The following is a 23,013-nucleotide window of genomic DNA, read 5'->3' on the forward strand; positions in this document are numbered from 1 at the left end:
CTGCAAAATTAAATGCCAAAATATATTGTAAGTATTATGTTCAAAATACAACAATTCCAACCCTGAAAAGTTATTTTCTTCCAACCATCCAAGTTACCTTAAAATAGATGCAGTATTTTCCCATCCTCAAACAAAAAATAAGCCATAAGAAGTGTGAATTTTCTGCAACAGTAATTGGATTTCACCTCAAGGCAGTTGTTACCATTAGCAGCATTCTGGCACCAACAAAAATTCCATTTACAAAAGCTGTATGAAAGCACTCAAACATAAACCAAGTTGTGGCAAATCTTACTGAAAGAGCTGTTCTAGCAAATCTTTTCTTTTTATTCTTGGGAGCCATAATACCTTTAAAACAAAGATTCAGGGTAGCTGATACTGTTCTCATGAGATAAAAGGATGAAGTCAGAAGAGGGAAAAAAAAAGACTAAAACAACACAAGTATTGTGAGTGTGTCTTTCAGGCTTATTTAAACTTTTCCTCCAGAAACTGGAGGAATCCTGTATAGCATATACAAACTCTTAACTGATTGCTATGATGCATTTCCATTCTCCAACATCCCTAAAATTTTAAATAAAATACCTCTTATGGAGAAAATAATACTACTTCAAATGTTGAGAGCAGATTCCTCAGCTCACTTCAGGAATTCCAAGAGAAGTATTCACAGAAGCTAGACTTGAAGGAATGTGACTTGCCCTGCTTAGGAGTCAGAGAGAACAGCAGAGAAGAGCTTTTCTAGGTGGCAAGTCACACTAAAAAAAAAAAAAAAAACAACAACTTAACTACAGATGCTACATACTGTCTCCCGCAGAAGTGTCTTTCACTTCCTTGATGTGGGAAGCAGACTAGCTTCACCAGGCTAAAGTTAGCCTTTGAATAGCTTTGCAATATCTCTTCCCTTAGGAAAAGGAGGCAATATTCCTCCCTCCCTGCAATTCTTGTAAAGCCTACATAATTGCACATACTCAAGACTATTTGCAAATGGAAAAGACAAGAAAAAGTCAATATAGTTTTGTTCTAAAGCTTTATGGTTTTAGAAAAGGCTGTTCAAGGTGCGCTCTATGGCAGCAGCACACAGACATTATGCACAAGACTGGCAGAGGCAGCAGCAACCCTGCCCCATGCTCTCATCACATGCAAACATCTCTAAAGGAACTACTACAAAAAGGATGAGATCTTGTATTGCTTCTTCACCAACTTATGGGTACCTTCTGGAAACCTCTACTGCAATAATTCATAAGAATAAATGGCTCCACTCTGGACTTCGGCTACTTTAATTATAGAAAGCAAGCCATAACTTTTTCTAAAGGGAAAGTTTTCCCTGAAGAGACTTTTCTAAAAACAGCCAAAAGCCTATGCAACTTCTCATGAAAAGAAAACCATTCAGGATGCCGCAAATAGATATTTTAGAAGCCAAAGCAGACCACAAACTAAATCAGCAAATGAAGCAATATTCAAAGGACCCAGAATCAAAGCTTCTGAGTAAAAAAGCTGTTTTCCCAGAAGGATTTTCCACACCAAAACTGATGATTCTTCATGTTCTTCATAAAAAACAAAATAAACAAAAACAAATGCACACCATGCACTCACATATAAACCTGGCAAGAAGACTTAGAATGAAACAGAATAAACACTTCTGCAAGGTGTATGATCTAATATCAAGTATCAGTCAATGAATATGAAAAGGTATCTGTTAAAACCTATCCTTCCTCAATAACGGACCTACGGAAAAGAAACAACCCAGAACAATCAGCCTTTTTATTTTCTGACAATTTTAAAAAGAAAAACAAAATAGATTAATTTTACTGTGTCATTCAATAGCTTTGGTTACTTCGTCTGTATTTAGGTATATCTCAGTTCTTCACCGCCTTCTGCTTTTGGCTTGCAGCAATCTCATTCAATACGGAAGAATGCAAAGGTTTTAATCGTACTTTATAAGAAGTTTATAAGAAGTTCATTTCTTCTTACAGCAGAAGAGTACTAACAAGTTACCTCTAATGAAAAACTTAAACCCTGGAAAAGGTGCATTTCTGGTACTGAAATAAACAAATAAATTTCAAATAAACTGTTAAAAATTAAATATTATTCATATCAGTAGTACCAAATAAAATCTCTCTTAGAATACTTAAGGAATGAGCCAAAGACCAATTCATGGAAGAGTGGAGAAGACTAAGAGGACCAAGAACAAAAGTCAAAAAAAACCTGTTTTACGGATGTGAGGAAGCAAGAAGATTCAAAAAATGTAGAAAGATATGGGGGGAGACACACATAAAGCATAAATTTGTAAGCTCGGAAAGAACAGTAAGTTAATGGAAGAAAATATTGTCAGTAGTTTATCAGGACAGAAGTCGGTTCAAATCTTTTCTACCACAAGACTGGTCTATTGAAGACAGAAGAACCACCTCTCTTTCTCACCAAAACTCTTCACACTGACCCATGTGACATTAACAAACTAAGGGAACACAATCTTGATAAAGTTGCCCTGAGATAACTGTTTAACTTCTTGTGTAACTTTAAAGTATACACTATTTGCCATTAAAATCTGAGCATGTTTCAAGTGCTGCCATGGGCCTCATTCTGTACAACTTAAAAAAATGAAGTGTGGATATAGTTCACTTTTACACGAATTGCATTAAGGCATAAAAAATGCTTTGCAAAACAGGAAAAGAATTTACATTTGAATAAACTGACTCAATTTCACTGATGAACTTCAATGACTTGCTGTTGCCAAAAGAGTAATCCCATTTCTCTGAATCCTCCTCCCCGACTCCTATACACCTGGCTGGCTACTATTCAGTTCTTGCACGAGACTACAGCTCATCTGGCTTTTCACTGTCAAACTGATTTAAATAAGCAAGTCTGGAGCGGGGAAGAAAAAGAAAAAAGCTTTCCAAGGGGCAGGAAGGAGTGTGGAAAGATGTCAGTTCAGGTCTCCTTACACGTCCCCAAAGTGTTTTCTTCTAGTCTGACAGCTCAGCAAGGGTTCCAACAAATGCCAAAGTCAAAGCTGGGGAAGCAGTAGGACAAAGGCAGAGGGTGAGAAATGGTCACAGCATGCTGTAAGATTGGGTCAACGGCATCATGACATCAAGTTCACTGTCTGAACAGGCTCGATCCAAAAAACAATAATCTACAAAATTGCAAAGTGGAAAGTACTTATGAAGATTCTAATGAATGAGGAACGCAAAGAAGGATCAGCTAATTACAACGTAACTTCAACCAAATGTAAGTCAATGTCATAACACCAATAAAAACCAAGATCACACGTAAGCTTCCACAGATGTGCATTCTAGTCCATACTGCACTCTCTCTGTCTTGGTTGAAGCCCTGCCTATCAAGCTTTACAGAAGATCTACATCTCAAACTAGAGAAGGAGCAGAAAAGAAACAAGAATACAAGGTTTCAAAAAAACACAGCCTACAAAAGTATTAAAAAAAAAAAGCACTCATTTAGGGCAGGGAGGGAGGGAAAAAAAACACCCAGAAGCACACAAAACAAAAACCCCACAAACACTGCCATTCCAGTATGGAAAAAGTTAGGACATAGATTTCTCTTCCTTGTATCTTTGGGATTAAGAGAGGAAGAAACTAGATTAATTTGCAAAAAGAAGTGATTGGCCTCAGGAGTTGGAAGGGAACGAATTACCAAGTAAGAACAATAGATTGTCCAAAGAGATGGTGAAAACTATTTTTGCCAAATTCGAAGAATCACAGAATCATAGGTGTTGGAAGGGACCTTTGGAGATCATCTAGACCACACCCCTGCCAAAGCAGGTTCACCTACAGCAGGCTGAACAGGAATGCATCCAGGCGGATCTTGAAGATCTCCAGAGAAGGAGACTCTACAACCTCCCTGGGCAGCCTGTTACAGTGCTCTGGCACCCTCACAGGACAGTGTTCCCTCATGTTGAGATGGAATTACCTGTGTTCCAGCTTGTGCCCATTGCCTCTTGTCCTGCCACCGGGCACCACTGAGAAGAGCCTGACCCCATTCTCTTGATACCCGCCCTTTACCTATTTATAAGCATTGAAAAGATCCCCTCTCAGTCTTCTGCAGGCTAAGCAGACCCGGGTCTCCCAGCCTTTCCCCACAAGAGAGGTGCTCCAGTCCCTTGATCATCTTTGTAGCCCTCTGCTGGAGTGTCTCCAGTAGTTCCCTGTCCTTCTTGAACTGGGGGGCCCAGAACTGGACACAGTACTCCAGGTGTGGCCTCAACAGGGCACAGTAGAGGGGGAGGATGACCTCCCTCGATCCGCTGGGCACGCACTTTTTAATGCGCCCCAGAAGATCACTGGCCTTCTTGGCCACAAGGGCACATTGCTGGCTCATGGTCAGCTTGGACCATGACTCCACCAGGACTCCCAGGTCCTTCTCTGTAGAGTTGCTTTCCAGCAGGTCAGCCCCTACACTGTACCGGTGTACAGGGTTATTGCCCCCTAGGTGTAGGGCCCTACACGTACTCTCGTATCAAAGAAGGCCAACAGCATCCTGGGCTGCAGTAGGTAGAGCATTGCCAGAAGACAGAGTGAGGTGATACTTCCTTTCCAGTTGGCACTAGTGAGATACCTGGAGTGTGCTGGGTCCAGTTCCGGACTTCCTAGTAAAAGACAGGCTTGAACATACTGGAAAGAGTCCAGCGAAGGGCCACAAAGATGATCCAGGCCTCAGAACATTTGTCATATTAGGACAGAAGAGTGCTGGGACTGTTCAGCCTGGAGGAGGCTCAGAGTGGATCTTATCAATGTGCATAAATATCTGATGGGAGGGTGGGAAGAAGAATGAGACAGACTTGTCTTAGTGACATCCAGTGAGAGCAAAAAGAGGTAGTGGATATAGCCTGAAATACAGGAAATTCCATCTGAACATCAGGAAACACTTTTTCACTGTAAGGGTGACTGAGCACTGGCACAGGTTGCCCAGAGAGGTTGTGCAGTATCCATCCTTGGAGGCATTCAAAACCTGACTAGACATGGTCCTAAGAAACCAGGATGGACTAAACAGTTTCCACAGGTCCCTTCCAACCTCATCCTTTCTACAATTCTGTGATTTTTATTTTTTTTTTGCACAGCTACAAATCCATCTGTGATATACAGAAAGCTATGATATAATAGCACCGCCCAAAGCCATGCAATTCTACAGAGACACAGCAGAGAAGATTCCCATGTGCTTCATCACTTGTCATTATTCTCGTTACAATATTCTGAACAAATCATTTAAATATATTGAAGAAAAACAAAGAAGGCTTGACATGATACTGGTATATACACAGTGTCATTGATTTAATAAGACATTATAGAAAAAAAATAAAATTACTTTCTTATTTTAAGAACAGGATTCACCTATGAAAACAAATCACAAGTTGTTCATGGCTCAGTTGTGCAGTCTGGAATGCCTTACAACACACTTCTGCAACCTAGCATGGCTCATAAATTAAGGAAAGTCGGGCTGTTCAACAGCAAATTAGAAGAAACCCAGATGTTTGCCAAAAGCCCATAGCATTGGAAATACACCTGGCAACACACTTTCTCAACCTGACCTGAACTAATGTCCCAGTATGACACCAGTGATTAGTCTGTTGCTGAACATGGAGCTCTCAAATGACTCTTAGGTTACCAAATCTTCAAAACTTGTGATCACAAGGCAGTAAACTGGCAGTTCAACAGGGGAATACTTCTGAAGCTTTTCTGCCCAGGATACTAAGTAGCATTATAATTTTCCTATCATACAGAACTAATTCTCATGCAATTCCCATTGGGCATGCTATTCTTTATTTTTTAGCCTGAACTGCAGTGAACCTACTGCAGCTGATGAGAGTTTTCTTTTCAGGAGAGGTACAGTAGGATAATAGACAAAAAAGGTCTATAACACGCTCACATGCTTATTAATTATTTTCCCTAAGGAGGTAGAGTAGTATAAAGCACCTGGATACTTAATCTTCCTTTTTGGATATTCATACCACTAATCTATCGACAGAAATGTACAAAGCTCATTTAAATATTATTATGAGGCTGCAGAGGGTGCTCCAACACTGCTTATAGACAGTTTCTATTCAATCCCCACATTCCTCAGCAAACCACTCATCGATTTTTCCAAAGTAATTAGAATTTGTTAAAAAAAAAAAAAAGGGGCAGGTTAAGATCAGACTTCCCCCAACACCTTGTTTTATCCAGAGAGAAAGGCGATATGGATCAAAAAAATTCTTTTCCCCCCACCAACAGAAGGTGTTCTGAGTGGGAACAACATCTAAGACAGCACTTCTTCATAACGTTGCCTTTTTCCTGAACCTAAGATATGAAATACCCAATTGCTACACATGGGTCTAATGGACTGCGAAGTGGGGAAAGCAGGCACATAGGTACGGAAACACATACTGTAATACCATCAACCATATTGCTCCTAAGTTGTTTAAGCAAATAACCGATCTATAAGAAGCTTCTGCTCCTTTAACAGTAGCTCCGAGCTCTTTTTGTGACCACTTAACACCACTATAAAGCACTCTCAGTGCAGAATGCAGTAGCTTGTGCAGACAGTGCTTTACCCTCCTGGGGTGGGGAGGGGGTGGGGGGGTGGGGTGTAGGAATCCACAAAATAAAGGAGTACTTTCCTACCCCAGGTCTTACTTTTGTATTTAGAACTGCAGAAGTTTTATTTGCTAGCTTGCAAGTTAAGCAAAGTGGAGATAAAAAAAAACTCAGCTAAAATTAAATTTAACAAGAATTTTTACTTATCTTTCTTACAGTTTCTTTTTTTCCAAATCTCATTCCAGTAAACACACAGTGAAAAATGTTACCTTATCTGACAATACTGCCATTTAAATATATTAATTCTGAGCCAGCTGATGAAAATTAAATAGAGGAAAGGCTTTTAAAGGCTTTGAAATTAGGGGTTTTTTAAATGTTGAAATTGTGTAATTAGCTGATCCTTCACTTTACTGGCTCCAAGCCCCAAATTAGCAAGTTCTAGGTTTGACAATTCATATAATGAACTTGAAACAGAACAGATATGTCAAACTCACAATAAAGCATTGACCAAATACTTTAGCACCTTCACAATTCTTTTGGAAAGAACAGCTAGCTCAAACAGTCAAGTAGTTCAAGAATGTGAAAACCCTGCCCTTTCATAGCTCACTGTCTTGCCTCACTACTTCTGCAGCATTTTGCTTCCAGCAAATGCTATCTCTGCCTTTGTCACTGCAAGATTACTTGCATTAACATTTTATACATGGTCTGCACCTTAATCTCACCTAAAAATAACTTTGGGTGAGCCTGTTTTACCGTAAAGACTTGAACCAGAAATCCAACTCTTAGTCCCATGTGACTTCACCTGGATTTCAGACTGCTCTCTGCATTACAGGAATCAACATCTTTCATATAAAAGAATGCGCAATAGAATAGGTGCAACTTGGATTAGGGTTTAATTTTACCGTTATTTATACTACAAATACAACATAAGACACAAGCACTAAACACTGAAGATGCAACTCCACAGCTGGCACAAGGGTAATACAAAGACCATGCAGCCACCAAAAGAAGAGTTCGTGCTGTCCCTCTCCCTGATGAAGCTAATAGCTAACTCTGCAAAATCATATAAAAAAGGCAAGTAAATTTCCACCTGTGTTAGAAGTCTGATCCAATGCAAAACACAGCCACACGTTTTCCAATACTAAGACAGGAACGCACAGCCATAAGCTGAAGCAGCAGCAGTGCAGTAGCAGCGTTTCTGCACTTTCTGGACTGTCTTAGTTGACTTAAAATTCAAGAAGGGAGCACACCAAGATTCTTGATAGGAGTAATATTTTGTGAACACTGGAGAAAAGTGAATACATCTCCCTTTGCTCTGAAGGGATCACTCCTGCACTAATAGATTTGACCATATCTTACAGTACTTCACAGATTTACATCATTATAATACAAAAGTTGCCTAAAACACAGTAAAAGGGAGTCATAAACAGTATGTAGTAACAGAGTTAAGTAACCAGACTTGTGATATGAAGTAAAATATATGTATATTATTTATATAATATAAAACAGACTCATCCTATCAGAAGAATTTGTGGCAAATAGGTTCAAAGGTTAAATTTAGTCATTACTGATAAAACTTTTATCCAACACCGCAAAACCTATATATATATCACAGATGCCAGCATTTAAGAGACACTTCTAATTCCTTTTATATTATGTGGCATTTAGCACATCATCTTTATTTTACACAAACCAAACAAAATGTAACATATGTAGGCAAAATACCCCACCTCAATGAAATGGATTTTCTGTATTTCTCACTTAGGACCCATGGACAGCTACTGACCTGGAAGTCACGCCCCACCCTCCAAATTACAGAAGCATTTCAGTAGAAGGAAACCTTTTTCCCCTCAGAAGCTTTGCATGTCAACATATAGCAGTGATTTTACCACAAGGGGGAGATGAGAAAGACAGAACTGACTGGAGGCATGGTTAGCAAGGCATTGGTTTAAACATGACTAATTAACAGTTGAAAATCACCATTACCTATCTCCCATATGCTCTCATTTGTAAGCAAGAGTTGGACAGTGAATCTTAACATATGGCAACAGTAAGTTGCACTCCAATCTTTGAATAGCAAAGTACATACAATCTGGTCCCCTGCTTCAGCTGTAAAACATTACTGCAGTTTAACCTAAAAGGAAAAATAATCTCTTATGAAGTAGCAGACAGGGAGAAAGGGGGAATAAAATGGCTAAGAAACCCTCAAATTAAGCTTTTCTGGCTAGTTCGGCTATTGAATAACCTCATTTACCTTGGCACTGAATAACCTCATCTCACCTGCATGCCTTAGTCACCCACTAGAAAGCTAGGAAGAATGACTATTTGCATTTGAAAGATGCACAGATAATACACAAGTTTTGGACTACACAAAACACACAGGCACACACAGATATATATAGAGAGAGAAAGAGAGAAACAACTATACAAAGAGCTTTAACCAACTTCACAGCATTTCATCGCTTGACCTGACTGATAAAAAATGACTCTGGGCTTGAGCAAAAATTGTCCTTACCTTTCTTCCATTAAAACTAATGTTTCCAGGAAAAAGGTTATCACCTATTAACTCTTCAGAAGCACTCATTAAGTTATTATTTATGACAGTCTTACATGGTTTACCTTTTTTCAAAAAGCATGAATTAATATCTGTTAGATACACATTTTTCTAAACTAATCAAGAAGCTTACTAAGCACCAATCAAGTCAGCTGAATTTAAACAATGGAACTACCTTTGTTTCATGTAGCAAACAAAAGCAACTAGGCACCTTCAAGTCACCTACTTTCATTTGTTAACATCAGAACAGTACATATAGATTGATACACACATATTACATCAAGAAATTAACAGAACATTTTTAACATAGAGTAAAAAAATCTAAAATTCTTTTAACTTTTTATACTGAAGAGCATGTCATGGCTTTTTAAAGATGCATTCATTTTTTAAAAAGTTCCATCACAGTTCCATATCTAAAAATACTTTAAAATTCAGAGGTATGGGTTATTTTATCATTAACTTATTGGTTTCTTATCAACTGTACACAGCACTGTCTACTATGAAAGTGCCAAATACTAACTCTCAGAATTCAATATGAAAAGACGAAATCAACTGAAAAATAGATAAAACCTAAGGCTAAGGCTTTTTTAAAGAAACTAATTGTCAAAGGCAATAATACCTTTAAAAATATCCAGACAAAAAAAATATTAAAGGTTCAAGGGAATATATACTCTGAAATAAAGATAAATGCACAATAAGAAGCCTTGCTTCCTTGTCTCTTCTAGTGAGAGAAGTGGAGAAAAAAAACCCTACTGCCTTTCTACTTCAGTACCTGTCTTGCTACTGTCCCCACTATCAGCTGTAGTCTTTGTCAAGTATCCTGACTGAAATCAAGAGGACAAAAAAAATTTGTAGCAAGTCTGCAGATATGTACCAAGCCCCAAAAAGAATTCTAGGGGGAAGTGATGTTTTTGTTAGGGAAACAGAAGCTATCACAAACAATGAACAAACTTTTGGAGACAGAAGTATGATATAGCCAAAAAAAAAAAACCCACACCCAAAAAAAACTACACACACAAAAAACCCCAGTCTTACTGAAATTAAGAACACTTGCTCTGGATATAATTATCTTCCTCAAATATACTCAAGCAACTGCTTAGACAAAACAATTAGCAAAAAAAAAAATCAAAACACAGTAAAACTACACACAACACCCTTCCATAAAATACCTCCAGAACACTCCCATGATATCTGAAACCAGAGTCTCCTACATGAACACCTCAGTTCTGAAGAAAATGTTCAATAATCACTTCAATGTAAAGAAAATATTAGCCAAATTAACAATTGCACCAGTGAAGACCTGTCAGTAAACACTACGCATTTTTTAACATAAGGCACATCAAATAACCTGCTCTCTTCCAATTATTTTCTGCTGATCATGACATATCATTCTTATGCTCAATTTTATACAAAAATTGTAAGATAGCTATGAGGTGCACAGGAAGCTCATTCCTTGAAAGAGCCCACGGCAACCTATAGTCTTCAAAACAGACCTCCAAATTTGGCCAAACTCACCATTGGAGGCATATATACCAAACAGAAACAGACTTACAGAAAAGTCTATGCAAAAATTTTCTAATACCTCTTTACAACCACCCAACAGAGCCTATGTGTACACCTACAAGAATGCAATACGTTTCACCTATGGCACCACACAGGTCCTTACAGGATCTACGCTCATGTAACCACATCAGCTCCATGTTCAAGGATGAACTTGCACCAGTCATCACCAAGGGACACAGTTACCATTTCCACTTCATTTCTTACACCTCAGTGACGACCTGCAAGATTCCGTAAAGTACAAAGCAAAATAAATCATGGGCTCAAGATGAGATTTGTTTGATGGCCATGTACAGTTTTTCCTGCTCCTTACATCGTATTCATTCTTCCGTATTCTACAAGGGCTTCCATTCATCTTGCACCATAAAAATGGCAACATTTCAATTGTGCCAAGGTATTTTTGTAAGGCCGTTGACTAGATCAGGTATACCAGTCCAGCTTTATAAAAAAATACTTAAAAAACCAAACATTAAATAATATGTTCAGCACTGCAGGCACTCCATATATACAAGTCTTGAAAATAAAGTAAAAGTAGACAGTGTTTTGAGAGGACTTGGAGGGTTTTATAGGAAGCACGCTGATATGTTCTCATTTGTGTGGTAAGAGCACAAAAACTCCAGCAACTGGACCAAGAGAGCAAGGTGATATTTCTGCCAGGAGATTGGTGCTTACAGAGGAGAATTAGAGAAAGAGACACCGATACAAGAGCCTATACCATTCCTAAAAGAGATTCCTAGACAACAAACATCCAAAAGCCACTTTTAGACAAACATGCAAGACCCCTTTCATGCGCGGCTCCCTTAATGGGCGGAAACAATAACCACAATAAACTGGATTTTTGAACATCTGATGAACTTCAGGAGACATTTCCTATTTTAAAAGGTTTACAAAGGAAGGTGAGAATTAGAAGAATGCAAAGCAGAAATGCAGAACACCCTGAGCATCCGGTTAGTTTAGCTTCAACCACCTATAATTCTCAGAGATCAAAGTGCCAGTTGATGGCAGGAATTATCATACTCCAGCATAAACATCACCACAACTTAAATTAACCTGTGTCCCATTTGAAAATAAAGAGCAGGCATTTTGAAAGAATAGGAGAGCAATTGTCCTTTTTTCCTCCCTCAAACTATTTTTCTTACATTTTTATGCTAGCATTTTCTTCTACTCAGTCGTCTTCACCTGTCTCCCCTTCAGTGTCCTTTCCCCCATTTGCTTTCCTTTCATTCACCCAGTGTGGTGTACACGGAACTGACATGATGCTCACTCTTAGGTTATTCATTCTGAACAGCTATCAAGAATGGATAAAGGCCCTGTGAGAGAAAAGAAAAATGAGCTTGTTGCCTACAAAGACAACAAAGTAGAGGCAGTCCCTACATGACGCTCTCAGAGGTCAACTGTCCTTGCTGTAGATTGTTACACACTTCCATAGCCTCACTGCAGCATCCTATTTCTTTCATAACTGTTCCTCTCGATGAGCTCGACAGGGCATCTTATTCCTAAACAGGATCAAAAGCATTAATACTACAGGGAGGAGAAGGTGGTGAACGTAAAGGAATTTGAGTAAGAACCACCATCGATAGGATCAGAAAGATCAAAAATTGCCAGGCTAGAGGCCTAAGGAAGTAATGCAATAAAGTCACTGACTACTGGGGAGTCAAATAGGAAAATCCTACAGCCTACAGGGTATAACAGAAATACACAGACAGCTTGTAATAAGTCTGACCCACACCATCAAAATAAATAAGAGCAAGACCTTCCAGTTACAGCAAGGTATACTGAGACAGGAAGGGTGTATCTTTAAGTGGTTCAAACATTCTCTCTCCCCCCAAAAAAATTCACCCTTTCCTATATCCTAAATCTAGACCTCTATAAAATGCATTACAACTTTTGTCACTCACCTGTTTTCAAACAGCAGGCAGCTGACACTGCCTCAAAGGCAAACTGCATTCTATTACACTGACCTATCCATCAGACACAGGTTAAGTGCTTTGCTTTAGCTGACTTAGAGATAGCTTGAGTTTATAGAATTCAACAGCTTCAGCTAGCATGGAATGCAGCAGTTCACTTCCTGAATCCGAGCAGGGGGGTATACGGTCATTATACCAATGATCCTCAGCTTGTAATTTTAGATACAGTAAAGAGATGGAATATTCCGTGTTTTCAAGATGAAAACACTCAGCTGAGAACAGGTAAGACAGACTGCAATTTTAACAGCATGATCAAGCACAAGAAACTTGCTCTTTCACAGACACTATGAAGGCTGGTCAGTCTTCAAACATGAGCCAAACAAACAAACCCAGCTTTCAATTATTTGTTTTTAATGTTATTATTTTAAAATAGTTTTAGTGAATGAATTTAAACGCATCTTGCTAGTACAACTGCCATGAAAGTAGATCATCATAACTATTAAAGCAGTTAAATGAAGCACGCCAAAAGTATTTGCACTGTTTATTTTTCAGTTAGTTCAGTAAGAAAACTGAACCTCTTCTGTGATCCAGTGCATGACAGTTTTTTTCGTTTGTTTTTTTTTGTTGTTGTTTTTTTTATGTTGTCATTCTTCTAAATAACCTAGGAAGAATGCATCATAAACTTTAGAAAGTATTTTTTTTCTAAATTTTGGTAAGTACCACCACGTTGCGGGGGGTGGAGGCAGGTGTAGAGAAGAGGGGTACAGGGAGAGGAACAGAATCTAAACATCCTAATAAAGTTTCCAAGAGAAAGAGCAGAATACACTCTGCAGGACAAGGGACACATTAGGTCACACCAATGTCTGCTTGAAAAAGTTTATAAAGAAAATGCTTACCTCACCACAATAAAACTCAGCTTTAAGCACTGAGAAGCCAGTAGTCATTATGGAGATCAGAAGTATAAGTGAATTGAAAAATTATTAGACATTTTAAAAAGAAATGTTCACAAGCTATTGTATTACAAGGGTACAATCTGCAGCTCAGCAAACTCCTATGCTGCAGACTACCATAAGTTTAAAAGAAAGCCCAGGGGAAATATCAGTTTCTATTAAACTCATCTTTTTTTCCCTAGGCATCTGTTACAGGACATCGAAAAAGAGATAACCACCAGACATCACACCAGGCTAGATGGACCTTTGATCTGATAGACTATGACTCTGCTCACAGTAATTCACATCAAAAATAATTTTCCAAGGTGGATGTATTTCACTTGCATCACAGTAATTAAGAACAGCCAAGCAATTCTCTTAACAGACAACTGCAACAGTTACCTACTTCCCTTTTTCAGATACAGGTAAGAGTCAAGGCTAAGAAACAATATGACTGCCAGTAATTATCTTCAGCTGCAGAGCTAGAATAAAACAGTGAAGAATTATTAGTTTCCATGCTTGTATTCAAACCACTAGATGGTGCTTCTAAAATTAAGCAATTCAGTATTCAAAACTCTGAAAGTGAATAATGTATACTGATTTATAAGTTGCCTTCCTCAGGACTGTTATAAGAAAAGCTCCTCATTCTTCTGCCTTTGAATTAAAAGTTAATATAAATACTACAATAAATAACAAGTTTTGTTCACAAACTGCTGTGCCCAAAGGCTTCGATTACTGTATGGCACCAGTAAAATGAAGCTTTATGCTACAAATAGCATTTACCTCTTCTTTCACTGTTCATTCAAATAGTTTTCTCTAAGACGATTTTTCCCAAGACTGAATTTGCTCTAGTTCTCTTTTATGAAGAGCAAATCCTTCACTTTTAAGATTTGGAAATCATAGCTAAAATAAGACACCAACTGCTTTCTACCTATCACTCTGTAAAATCATCCTTCCTTTTTCACTCACTCCCCCAAAACTAGTCTCAATAGTTGCTTGGCTACTCTAGTAGCTTTGTTCTTCTTCATTTATGACTATTTCCATCCATCAAAACACTGCTTAAAATAATTCTGCCTCTTCCTGCATCTCATTCTACTGACCCAGCTTTAAAAACGCTCCTTACAGTATGTTAAGCATATAGTCAACTGTCATTTTTTTTACCATCTTGCATTCTTCTAAAGCTCAAACTCCTATTAATCTTTAAAGACTCCTTCCTATTTTTCTACTTACAATCATTTTTCCTACAAAAATTCCTACAAACGTGTTTCTTCTTTTGCTTTAAAAAAAAAATCAGTTTTGACTATTTCGTACTGTATTTCCCGTATTTTACTTCTTTGAGTCAGTTCTACGACTAAGCAACCCTGACAACACTGCTAAGAAAGATTACTTCATGTGCAGCTTTTGATGTTCCACAATCACCAACGACTTCTTTTAAACACTTCTCCTTGTGCTAAGTAATGTAGAAATTCCTAGAGGTCATTTGATTTTTTTTTTTTTTTTTTTTTTTGCCATTGGCTCTCACTTTTCTACCTTAGGGAATTGCTCTTGATCCCCTAGAAATGCTCTCTTCCTTTTACTTGCATGGGGACTTCTTCTAAGATACCCATTTACTATCTCTTATAAAGCCTTTTTTAAATTAGCATATCTATCTTTTGTTCAAAGTCGTTTAACAACTATTATTAGCAACTATTAATACTAGCTATATCTTATTTTCTTAAAATGTAGCTTAGTGAGGAGACCCTTAAAAAGTTAGAGAAAGGCACTATGCACAAACACAGGAACAAGCCTTCTCCAAGGACCAGCCATTGCACTTATCCCTAAATGTTATTTCTGGTCAGAGAGCACCATTGCAGAAACAAGTTAACAGGAAGCAAGATCCTCTTGTCTTGAAGATGGATCCGCTAATCCAGCTGCAGAAAGTAACGATCAGATTTAAAGAAGAAACCAATGAAAAGTACTTCAAAAGAAAGACCCAGGAAGATGACAACTACAATTCTTAGCATCTCGAAGCACTCCAGGCGAGAAGATACATAACCCGTGAAGCATGTGAAAAAGGTCTGCTGAGCACCTACTTGTCAGTAAGTGTTCACTCCTAGCTACAAGTTGGGGCCATTTCCATAAACCTAGCTTCACATCTCCATGGGAATTACACAGCTTTTTATTTAAAACAGGCACTAACGGCACAGCTGTACCTTGGTCAATCTTAGAGGAGCATTAAAAAAAAATCATACAAAACCTCCAAGCTTATGCAAGCCTTGTGAGCATCATTTAACTGGTACAAAGCATTCACAAAGCAATACCTTTACTACCAATGACTATGAATTTTGTGTGAATTATAGGAACATAATAAATTCTTCAACATTTACTGCAAGAAGTTTGCGTTCTTTTACAATGTAAAAGAAACTAGGAGCAAAAAATTTGGTTAGTGAATGCACAACTGGAATATCAAAAAAAGAGGGCAAGGTCCAATGAAAAAAATATATTCCTTGGCTTTTGTTCCCCAGGTAAAGATTTATTCAGATTCATAGATGTAAACACAAAACAAGCAATATTTTTAAAAAATAAAAATATGACAAACATATGCAGAGATGTTTCAGTCTGTTATGCTAAACAGATCAGAAACATCTTGAAGTTGTGGTTAGAGACAGACTTTTTTTCCCCCCTGTCAAACACTAAACAGTTCTTTCAAAATATCAACAAACTTGAGCTCAATTCAAAACAGCTACCTTGGTGAGCTAGTCAACCGCGCTTTTTTTTTGTTTTCCAAGCTACTCTCTAGATTTAAGCAGCAACATTCACAGAAATTATTCTGAATACTCTGGATATCAAAAGCATTTCAAAACTCTAAAAAAGCAGTCCAGTTCTGTATTTTTGCTAGATGCCCAGATCTGTCTGGGAACAGGTTCTGACCTGACACCTGTGGAATGCTCCAGCAGCAGAAGGTACAAGATAAGAAATTCCCTGAAGTGACAGGAAATATTTCCATTATATCTGTGCACACAGACAAATATTTTGATTTTGAAGGAATCGTACATTGTCTCAGAAAGGTGGCAGTGCCTGGGAAGCCTGCAGTGTCCTGAGGAGGTCAAACAGAGTAACTATTGTTCCACCAGTGTGCTGCTATTCAAGAACACTATTGCCTCAAATGACTCCTCTGCATTTTTTCCTCGTTCAAAAGCAAACACCAACCCCCCTCCAAAAAACTTAACGCATTGAATCTGCAGCACCCAAAAGGAAAACACATTGTACAGAAAACATTTTAAAAAAATCAAGTAACTACCGATGTACACAGGAGGCTGGAAACAAAATTCATCTCTACTCTGTTTCTCATACATCAGTTAAAAGTCTGCCTCCCAGCAGCAATGCGGATCACATCACTGCTATTTATTTAATTCTCTGGTTACCTCTACCATTGGCATTTGATCTGGGTTATTAAAATCTGGTGTATCAGCATACCTGAAGAACAGGGCTGGACAGGAAGAGCACTGACTGCACAAGGATCTAGGAAAGTCGTGCTATTCTTGTGACATGCTCATGACATTAGTCAAGACTGTCCACTTCCTACACCCACATTTTCTCTCCCATCCTTGGTATGTTCAGACAGAGAGGCACCAGTTACCAAGAAAATATCTGTCTAGAAGCAGGTCCCTGCATCTTACAGGAACTTGACAATTATCCTGATAGTTTTGTAATTCCATCTTGTTAAGCAATATCTGTTCTATTCCATTTCCTCATCTCCCCCACTTACGAAGATTAAGCTGAATTCATTTACATATTTGGGGGTTAGGTTTTTTTTAGGAAGAATTATAAAATGGTTCCCCTGGGATTAAGCTAAACCACATATTCAGGTTTCTGAACAGGCTGTACTGTAAGTTTGCTGTACTCTGACATCATCCCCCCGGCCTTCAAAAGTGCCTCCGAATGGCAGTCAAGGCAGTAGGCCCAATGCCCAGTAGCATCAAAATCTGCTGCCATGTAGAAGTCCTATTATATGATAGATATGATAGTAGGATCTGGAATACTTCAGAAGAAGCATTCCCCAGCACCCGTAATAGCAAAATCTAACTGATAAAACGTACCTGGCATCTGCAGTACCTAACACGGGATTATAAACTAAGCAGCATAAATCACTAGTGGTGACAGCCCCCACCAGAATAAACATTCAAAAAAGTAATCTTCCAAATACGTGATACTCAAAAACATTTCAAAATAGACTGCTAACCTTATGGCAGGGAATCCTAAGGATTCCTTGATGAAATAAGAAAGCAAGTAGTATAACCAGGGAAATTACAGTCCCTAAATGTGAACTCCTCCATCACCATTTCTACCAAAAAAGCACTATTCAAACTTCTGTGTATTTAATGTATTATCAATACATATTCAATAGGCACATCAGAAAAAAAAATATGCTTGTTTCTGAAGGAACACAGACTGTTATAACTCTCCAGTAGCCCATTCTGAATACAAGTACAAAAATTATATAGTAAACTACTGAGACTAACAAAAGCTATTCACAAAGAAAGTCAAACATACACCAAAAAAATACACGGTGCTGTCTTTAAACTAATAGCAATAGATGTTACTGATTTATGATGCCCAGTCTCATGCAATAGGCTTGAAAAGTTTCTTTACCCACAAAAGAGTCCCACAGAAAGAGAAGCATACACTGTTTTGATACAAACTTTGGATGCTGAACATATAGCATACAACATAGGAACAGTATATTAGTAAGGTAAGTTTTATTATAAAAAGATTAAATCTCCATTAGAAAGAAAATCTAATGTGAAATATAATTAGTTTTGATTTTAAAAGTGACAAAAGCTATATTTGCAATTACTTCTTCTGCATTTAAGATTACAAATATTCCTTTTGTTTATTAACTGCTTCTCTCTTAGTTGTTCCTTGGTATAAAGCATAAATAAATAACAAAGTCTATTTAAAGTTCCCAGTAAATTCTTACTGTATTTTTCAGTTACTTAATCTCTAAATTATTTTCCTTTCAGTTATTAGCAGCAATATCAGACAAATACGTGTTCCTCAACAGTATTCACCAGGGCTATGACTACATACAACATCCACAGAGCCAGCACAGTCTGAACTTTTATTTTGCAGTATCACCTCGACTTTTTTTTTTTCTTTTTTCTTTTTAAACCACAGCATACTGTCTGTAATTTGGGCAGAAGAACTGTAAATCTAGAAGATTTACAAAAAATGAGGCTTAGCTCTATTAAAACATAAGAAAAAACATGGGTGGTAGTGACAGACAGGGACAAAAATTAAATGAAATACTTCATAAAGTGAATAACTATACCGACTGCTGTAATGCCGGGACAAAAAAGGATGCTGTAGACGTTCACAATCAGTAATGCCCTTCATACACGATCTGAACATCACATGCGAGACAAGATCACTCTCCAGACAGTTGTTATTTAACTCGTGCCAGAAGATGATAATTTCATTGCAAAGCAAGCTATGATTCTTGGATTCCTTCCAAGAATTTCAAAGAGAGAAGAAAAAAGGGCAGAAAATACACACCTACAGAGGACCATTAAACATTTTTTTATTTTTATTTTTTACTCAAAAAGTTCTCAGGTGCACGCCGATAGCGGTAACAGCAGAACAGAACCCTTCTGAACCGCCTCTCCCCCGCGAGCCACAGCACACACCCGCCGGCATCTCAGCCGAGAAGCGGATACCCAGGTGCCGGCACAGCCGCCTCCGCGCTGCGGTGCCCGCCGGCCGGTCCGCAGCCCGTCCGTGGGCTTTCCGGTGCCGGCGTGAGCCCCGAGCCCGCTGTCCCCCCCACCCCGGGGCCGTGCTCCCGCCAGGTCCACCCAGCACCAGGGCACAGGCTCTGCTTTGTCATCTCCCCCCCGCCGCGGGCCGGCCGCTCCGCGCACGCCGCTCCACGGCGTTCGCCCGTTCCGCCGCCGCGCACATCCCCGGTCCCTCCCGCCTCCCCCCCGCCGAACCGCGTCCGACGGGACCCCTCCGACAACGAGCGGACCGACACCCCCCCGCCCCGACCCCGGCTCCGCGCCGACCTCACGGCCCCCTCCGCCGCGGCGGCTGCCGCCTGAGGCACCGGCGCCAAACGACCCGCGGCCGGTGGCGCCGCGGCTGAGCCCCCGCCGCCGCCGCGTCCCCCCCGCCCGCCCGCCCCTCAACTTCTCGGCGGCGGGGTGAGGGCGACCCCGGCGGGAGGGGAGCCGAGCCGAGATGCCCGCGGGGCAGCGGCGGCCGCCCGGCGCCGGCGGCTCCTCGCAACTTACCTTGGGTTTGTAGAGCCACTTTCGGAACCTGTTCATCATCACCGCGCCCGCTGCCGCCACCCCGCCGCCGCCTGACGCTGCCACGGGGGCTACCGGCTGCCCGCCCGCGCCGCTCGGGGGACCGGGGCGAGCCCTGCCCCTCGCCGGGAGGCTCCGCCGGGTCGCCGCCGCCGCTCCTCCTCCGCCGTCTCCTCCTCTTCAGGGCAGAGGCCGCCGGGCGCTGCGGAGCGTGCACTGCCCTCAGCGCAGGGACCGGGCGCCACGCCGCGCTGACAGACCCCAAAACATCGCGCGGCCGGCAGCGGCGTTCCCCTCGCGCCACCAGGCGCATGCGCAGGGGCAGGCCCACCTCCTCCCGCCCCGCTGGCAGCCGCCGCCAACCGGGTGGCGGCCGGGGACGGTCCCCCCGCCCCCTCGGTCTGCCTTCGCGGTGGGCTCGCTCCGCCCACTCGGCCGCTCATTTGCGTAAGACGGGGAGGGGGCGGAGGGACTACGCGCCCCGGCATGCCACGCCACGCAGCCACCGCCCGCGGAGCAAAGCACCGCGGCGCAGTGGATGCCGGGACTTGTAGTCTTCTCCGCCGGCAACGCTTGCGCGCGCCCCCTTCAAGACAGCAAGCCCCTGCTTGTGGCAGCCAGCCCCGCCCCAGTGCCCGGTAATAGGATGATTGACTTCTGGCTACCCCTGAGCACGAAAATCCAGGAGGGGGCGGAACGGGTAGCTTGGCAACGGAGGCAAACAATCGCCGCCATCTTTTTTTCCCGGCCGGGTAGTTCTTTCTCCCTCTGTCGGGTCGTTCCGCAACACGAAGGCGGGCGCGCGGCAGAACTACAGCTCCCAGCAGCCCCCGCGCCCCTTAGCAACGGCGTCGGTCCGGTCCGGTGAGCGCAGCGGGGTCTCTGCCACTGGAGGGTCCCGCCGCGCTGAGAGAGGGGCGGCGGGCTCCGGCAGGGACGCAGGCGGCCTCCCGGGCTGTCGGGGGCAGCCAGGTACGGGACCGGGTAGCGGCCGGGCTGTCGGGGGCAGCCAGGTACGGGACAGGGCAGCGGCCGAGCTGAGGGGCCGCCCGTGGGGGCGGGGGCCGCTGCGCGCTCGCGCCGTTACCTCAGGGGAGCTGCACCCCGGCGGGCTCACCGGCCTCAGTGGGCAGCAAGGTGGCTGTAGCCGTGTGTGACACTTTGGAAAACAAAAACGGGTAAAATGCTTGATGAGGGTGGCACGCAGAAAGCGTCTGTTGCCCTGGGCAGCCTTATAACTACTTCACTCGTTTATTAGGTCTCTACAAATACAGTAGAAAAGATCAGTGGGGCCTATGTTATAGTGTAGACAGGATTGCTAGGCTCTGCTCCCAGAGTTTTCAATAACGGTTGTGATTTTGGGCAAGTAGCCAGCCTCGTTGTCCTTTAGCTTACCTATCTGGTAAGTATAATGCAACTTGCTTGCAAAAGGCGGTGTACAGTGAATATTTAATTGTAAAGTTCCACAAGATATTTCCACCAAAAAAAAAAAAAAGAATACTGTGTCAAAGAAAGTATTTGTAGTAGGTATGCAAAACATTGAAATACATGCAAATTAAAAATTAATGTGAGATCCAGGCTATAGCTGCTCAGGGTGAATGTTTTCCATCTGACGTTTTGCTGCCATAAGAGAAGAATCTGCTGAAAAGAGGACCTGTGCCCAGAACTGCTCTCTGCTGCACTCAGGTGACAGTCAGTGATGCAGAAAAGTCCAGAGTTAATGAGAATGGCAGGATGTAAAGAGTAAATGAGAATGGCAGGATGTAACCATTGGGACAATTGTACTCTGTTTTCAGTGGCTCCTTTTCTAGCACACAGCTGAGAGAAACACCTATTTGATTTTGAGCAGTAGCTACTTGACCTGACAGAATTTTGCAGGGAGGCTTAGTTCAGCCCTCTCTTTAAGAAGGACGGCTTTCATCAGAGGAAATGCAATCACAGTCTTTCTAGGCCAGGAACATAGGAGACAGTGTAAAACCTGAAGGAATCTTTTAGGTCATTGAAACTAGTCGCCACAGTTGTGGCCAGTCTTATCCTATGTAATTGCTTTCAAAATATCTCCAGGCTCCATTGTAAAATAAGGCTAAGTCAGGTTCTTCCCTCCTTTAACTGAAATTCTACATCTGATAATGGAAGAACATTTCTACCATTTTGTACACAGTACATATCATTTTTATACATAGCAATTAGAATATTCTCCTAAATGGTTGAGTGGAACTAAGGGTGCATGTGATAATACAAAGCATTTTTTTCCTGATGTGTATGTTTTGAAACATTGATGATAATAATATCAGTTTGTTTAAATACAATCATGAGTGAAGTTTTTTCCATTAAGAACCCCTGTATGTCCAGAGTTCTCAAGGTGTTACTGTATGTCTTAGTTTTCATATTCCAGTTTTTGGTCTTAATGATTGTTATTTGGAGGGGAGGGGTGAATATCAGCATGTACAGAGCATGAGAGCTCAAACTCATTTCTGCTATGCCGGAAGAAAAGCTATTTGTCACCGGGAGAGCTATTGGAGCCTGAATTATGATTCAGCCCGAATTAGTACAGAGGTATTTCTCTCTCCCTTATCCAAAATCCCTTGTGAGTATAAGAACCTTGGCAGGTACAGAGAAACAGATCATGTTTCTCAGAGGAGTGGAGAAATGGTGATTCCTCCTGTGACAGAGAGACAGTAGCACCTCTTTTTTTATTTGCCATCCCTTGTCGTGATCTGATCCAGCCCTGTTTTTCTGGATTTCTTTTTCCAACTGGACATTCTGTCTTGATCATACCAGGTAACTAAATGCCTATATTGAGCATTTTTTCAGTGGTTTGAGATTAGTAATTAAAAGTGCTGATTAGGCAGTTATTATAGAGTATGATAGTGCTGAAAGGCAGGGTACAAAAACACTATATGTGGAAATGTTATTATATCCTTTTAAAACAAGAAATGAATTATTTTTACCACAGTAGGAATGAATCACCTTGATCAAAGAATCACCAAGATTCTTTTCTAACATCAGAATATGATGATATATAAAATACAGGAACAATTTTCAAACATATATTTTTATTCTCACTGTGGAAAATTACTTCTGTGCTCATTTTTTCCCATTGCTAAACCAGATTAATGACTTTCATCCTTGATCATTACTATCATTGGTCTTTCACACACAACAACATGTGCATGCGTATAAACAAATGAATTATAGTTCTTGTCATGTGAATATTAAAATCGAGGAAGCCAGTTGTCCAAACTCTCATGCATA

At 40.9% G+C, this 23,013-nt stretch overlaps 2 protein-coding genes across 6 annotated transcripts in view; one reads left to right on the forward strand and one right to left on the reverse strand.

Annotated features, from left to right (window-relative positions):
* ZFYVE28 (zinc finger FYVE-type containing 28) overlaps positions 1 to 20,053 on the reverse strand; it is a 164,033-nt gene extending 143,980 nt beyond the window's left edge. For all 5 annotated transcript variants that reach the window (XM_063336735.1, XM_063336734.1, XM_063336733.1 and 2 more), the window contains exon 1: positions 19,741 to 20,053. In XM_063336735.1, coding sequence (XP_063192805.1) covers positions 19,741 to 19,779 — 39 coding nt within the window. In that variant the 5' untranslated portion in view covers positions 19,780 to 20,053. The remainder of the gene's footprint in view (positions 1 to 19,740) is intronic.
* Positions 20,054 to 20,499: 446 nt separating this feature from the next.
* The window catches only part of CFAP99 (cilia and flagella associated protein 99), a 64,425-nt gene continuing 61,911 nt past the window's right edge, over positions 20,500 to 23,013 (forward strand). Inside the window, exon 1 of the mRNA XM_063337063.1 lies at positions 20,500 to 20,730. The gene's annotated coding sequence lies outside the window, so the exon portion shown is untranslated. The remainder of the gene's footprint in view (positions 20,731 to 23,013) is intronic.

This window comes from Chroicocephalus ridibundus, chromosome 5 (assembly GCF_963924245.1).
Source record: "Chroicocephalus ridibundus chromosome 5, bChrRid1.1, whole genome shotgun sequence".
Taxonomy (NCBI): Eukaryota; Metazoa; Chordata; class Aves; order Charadriiformes; family Laridae; genus Chroicocephalus; species Chroicocephalus ridibundus.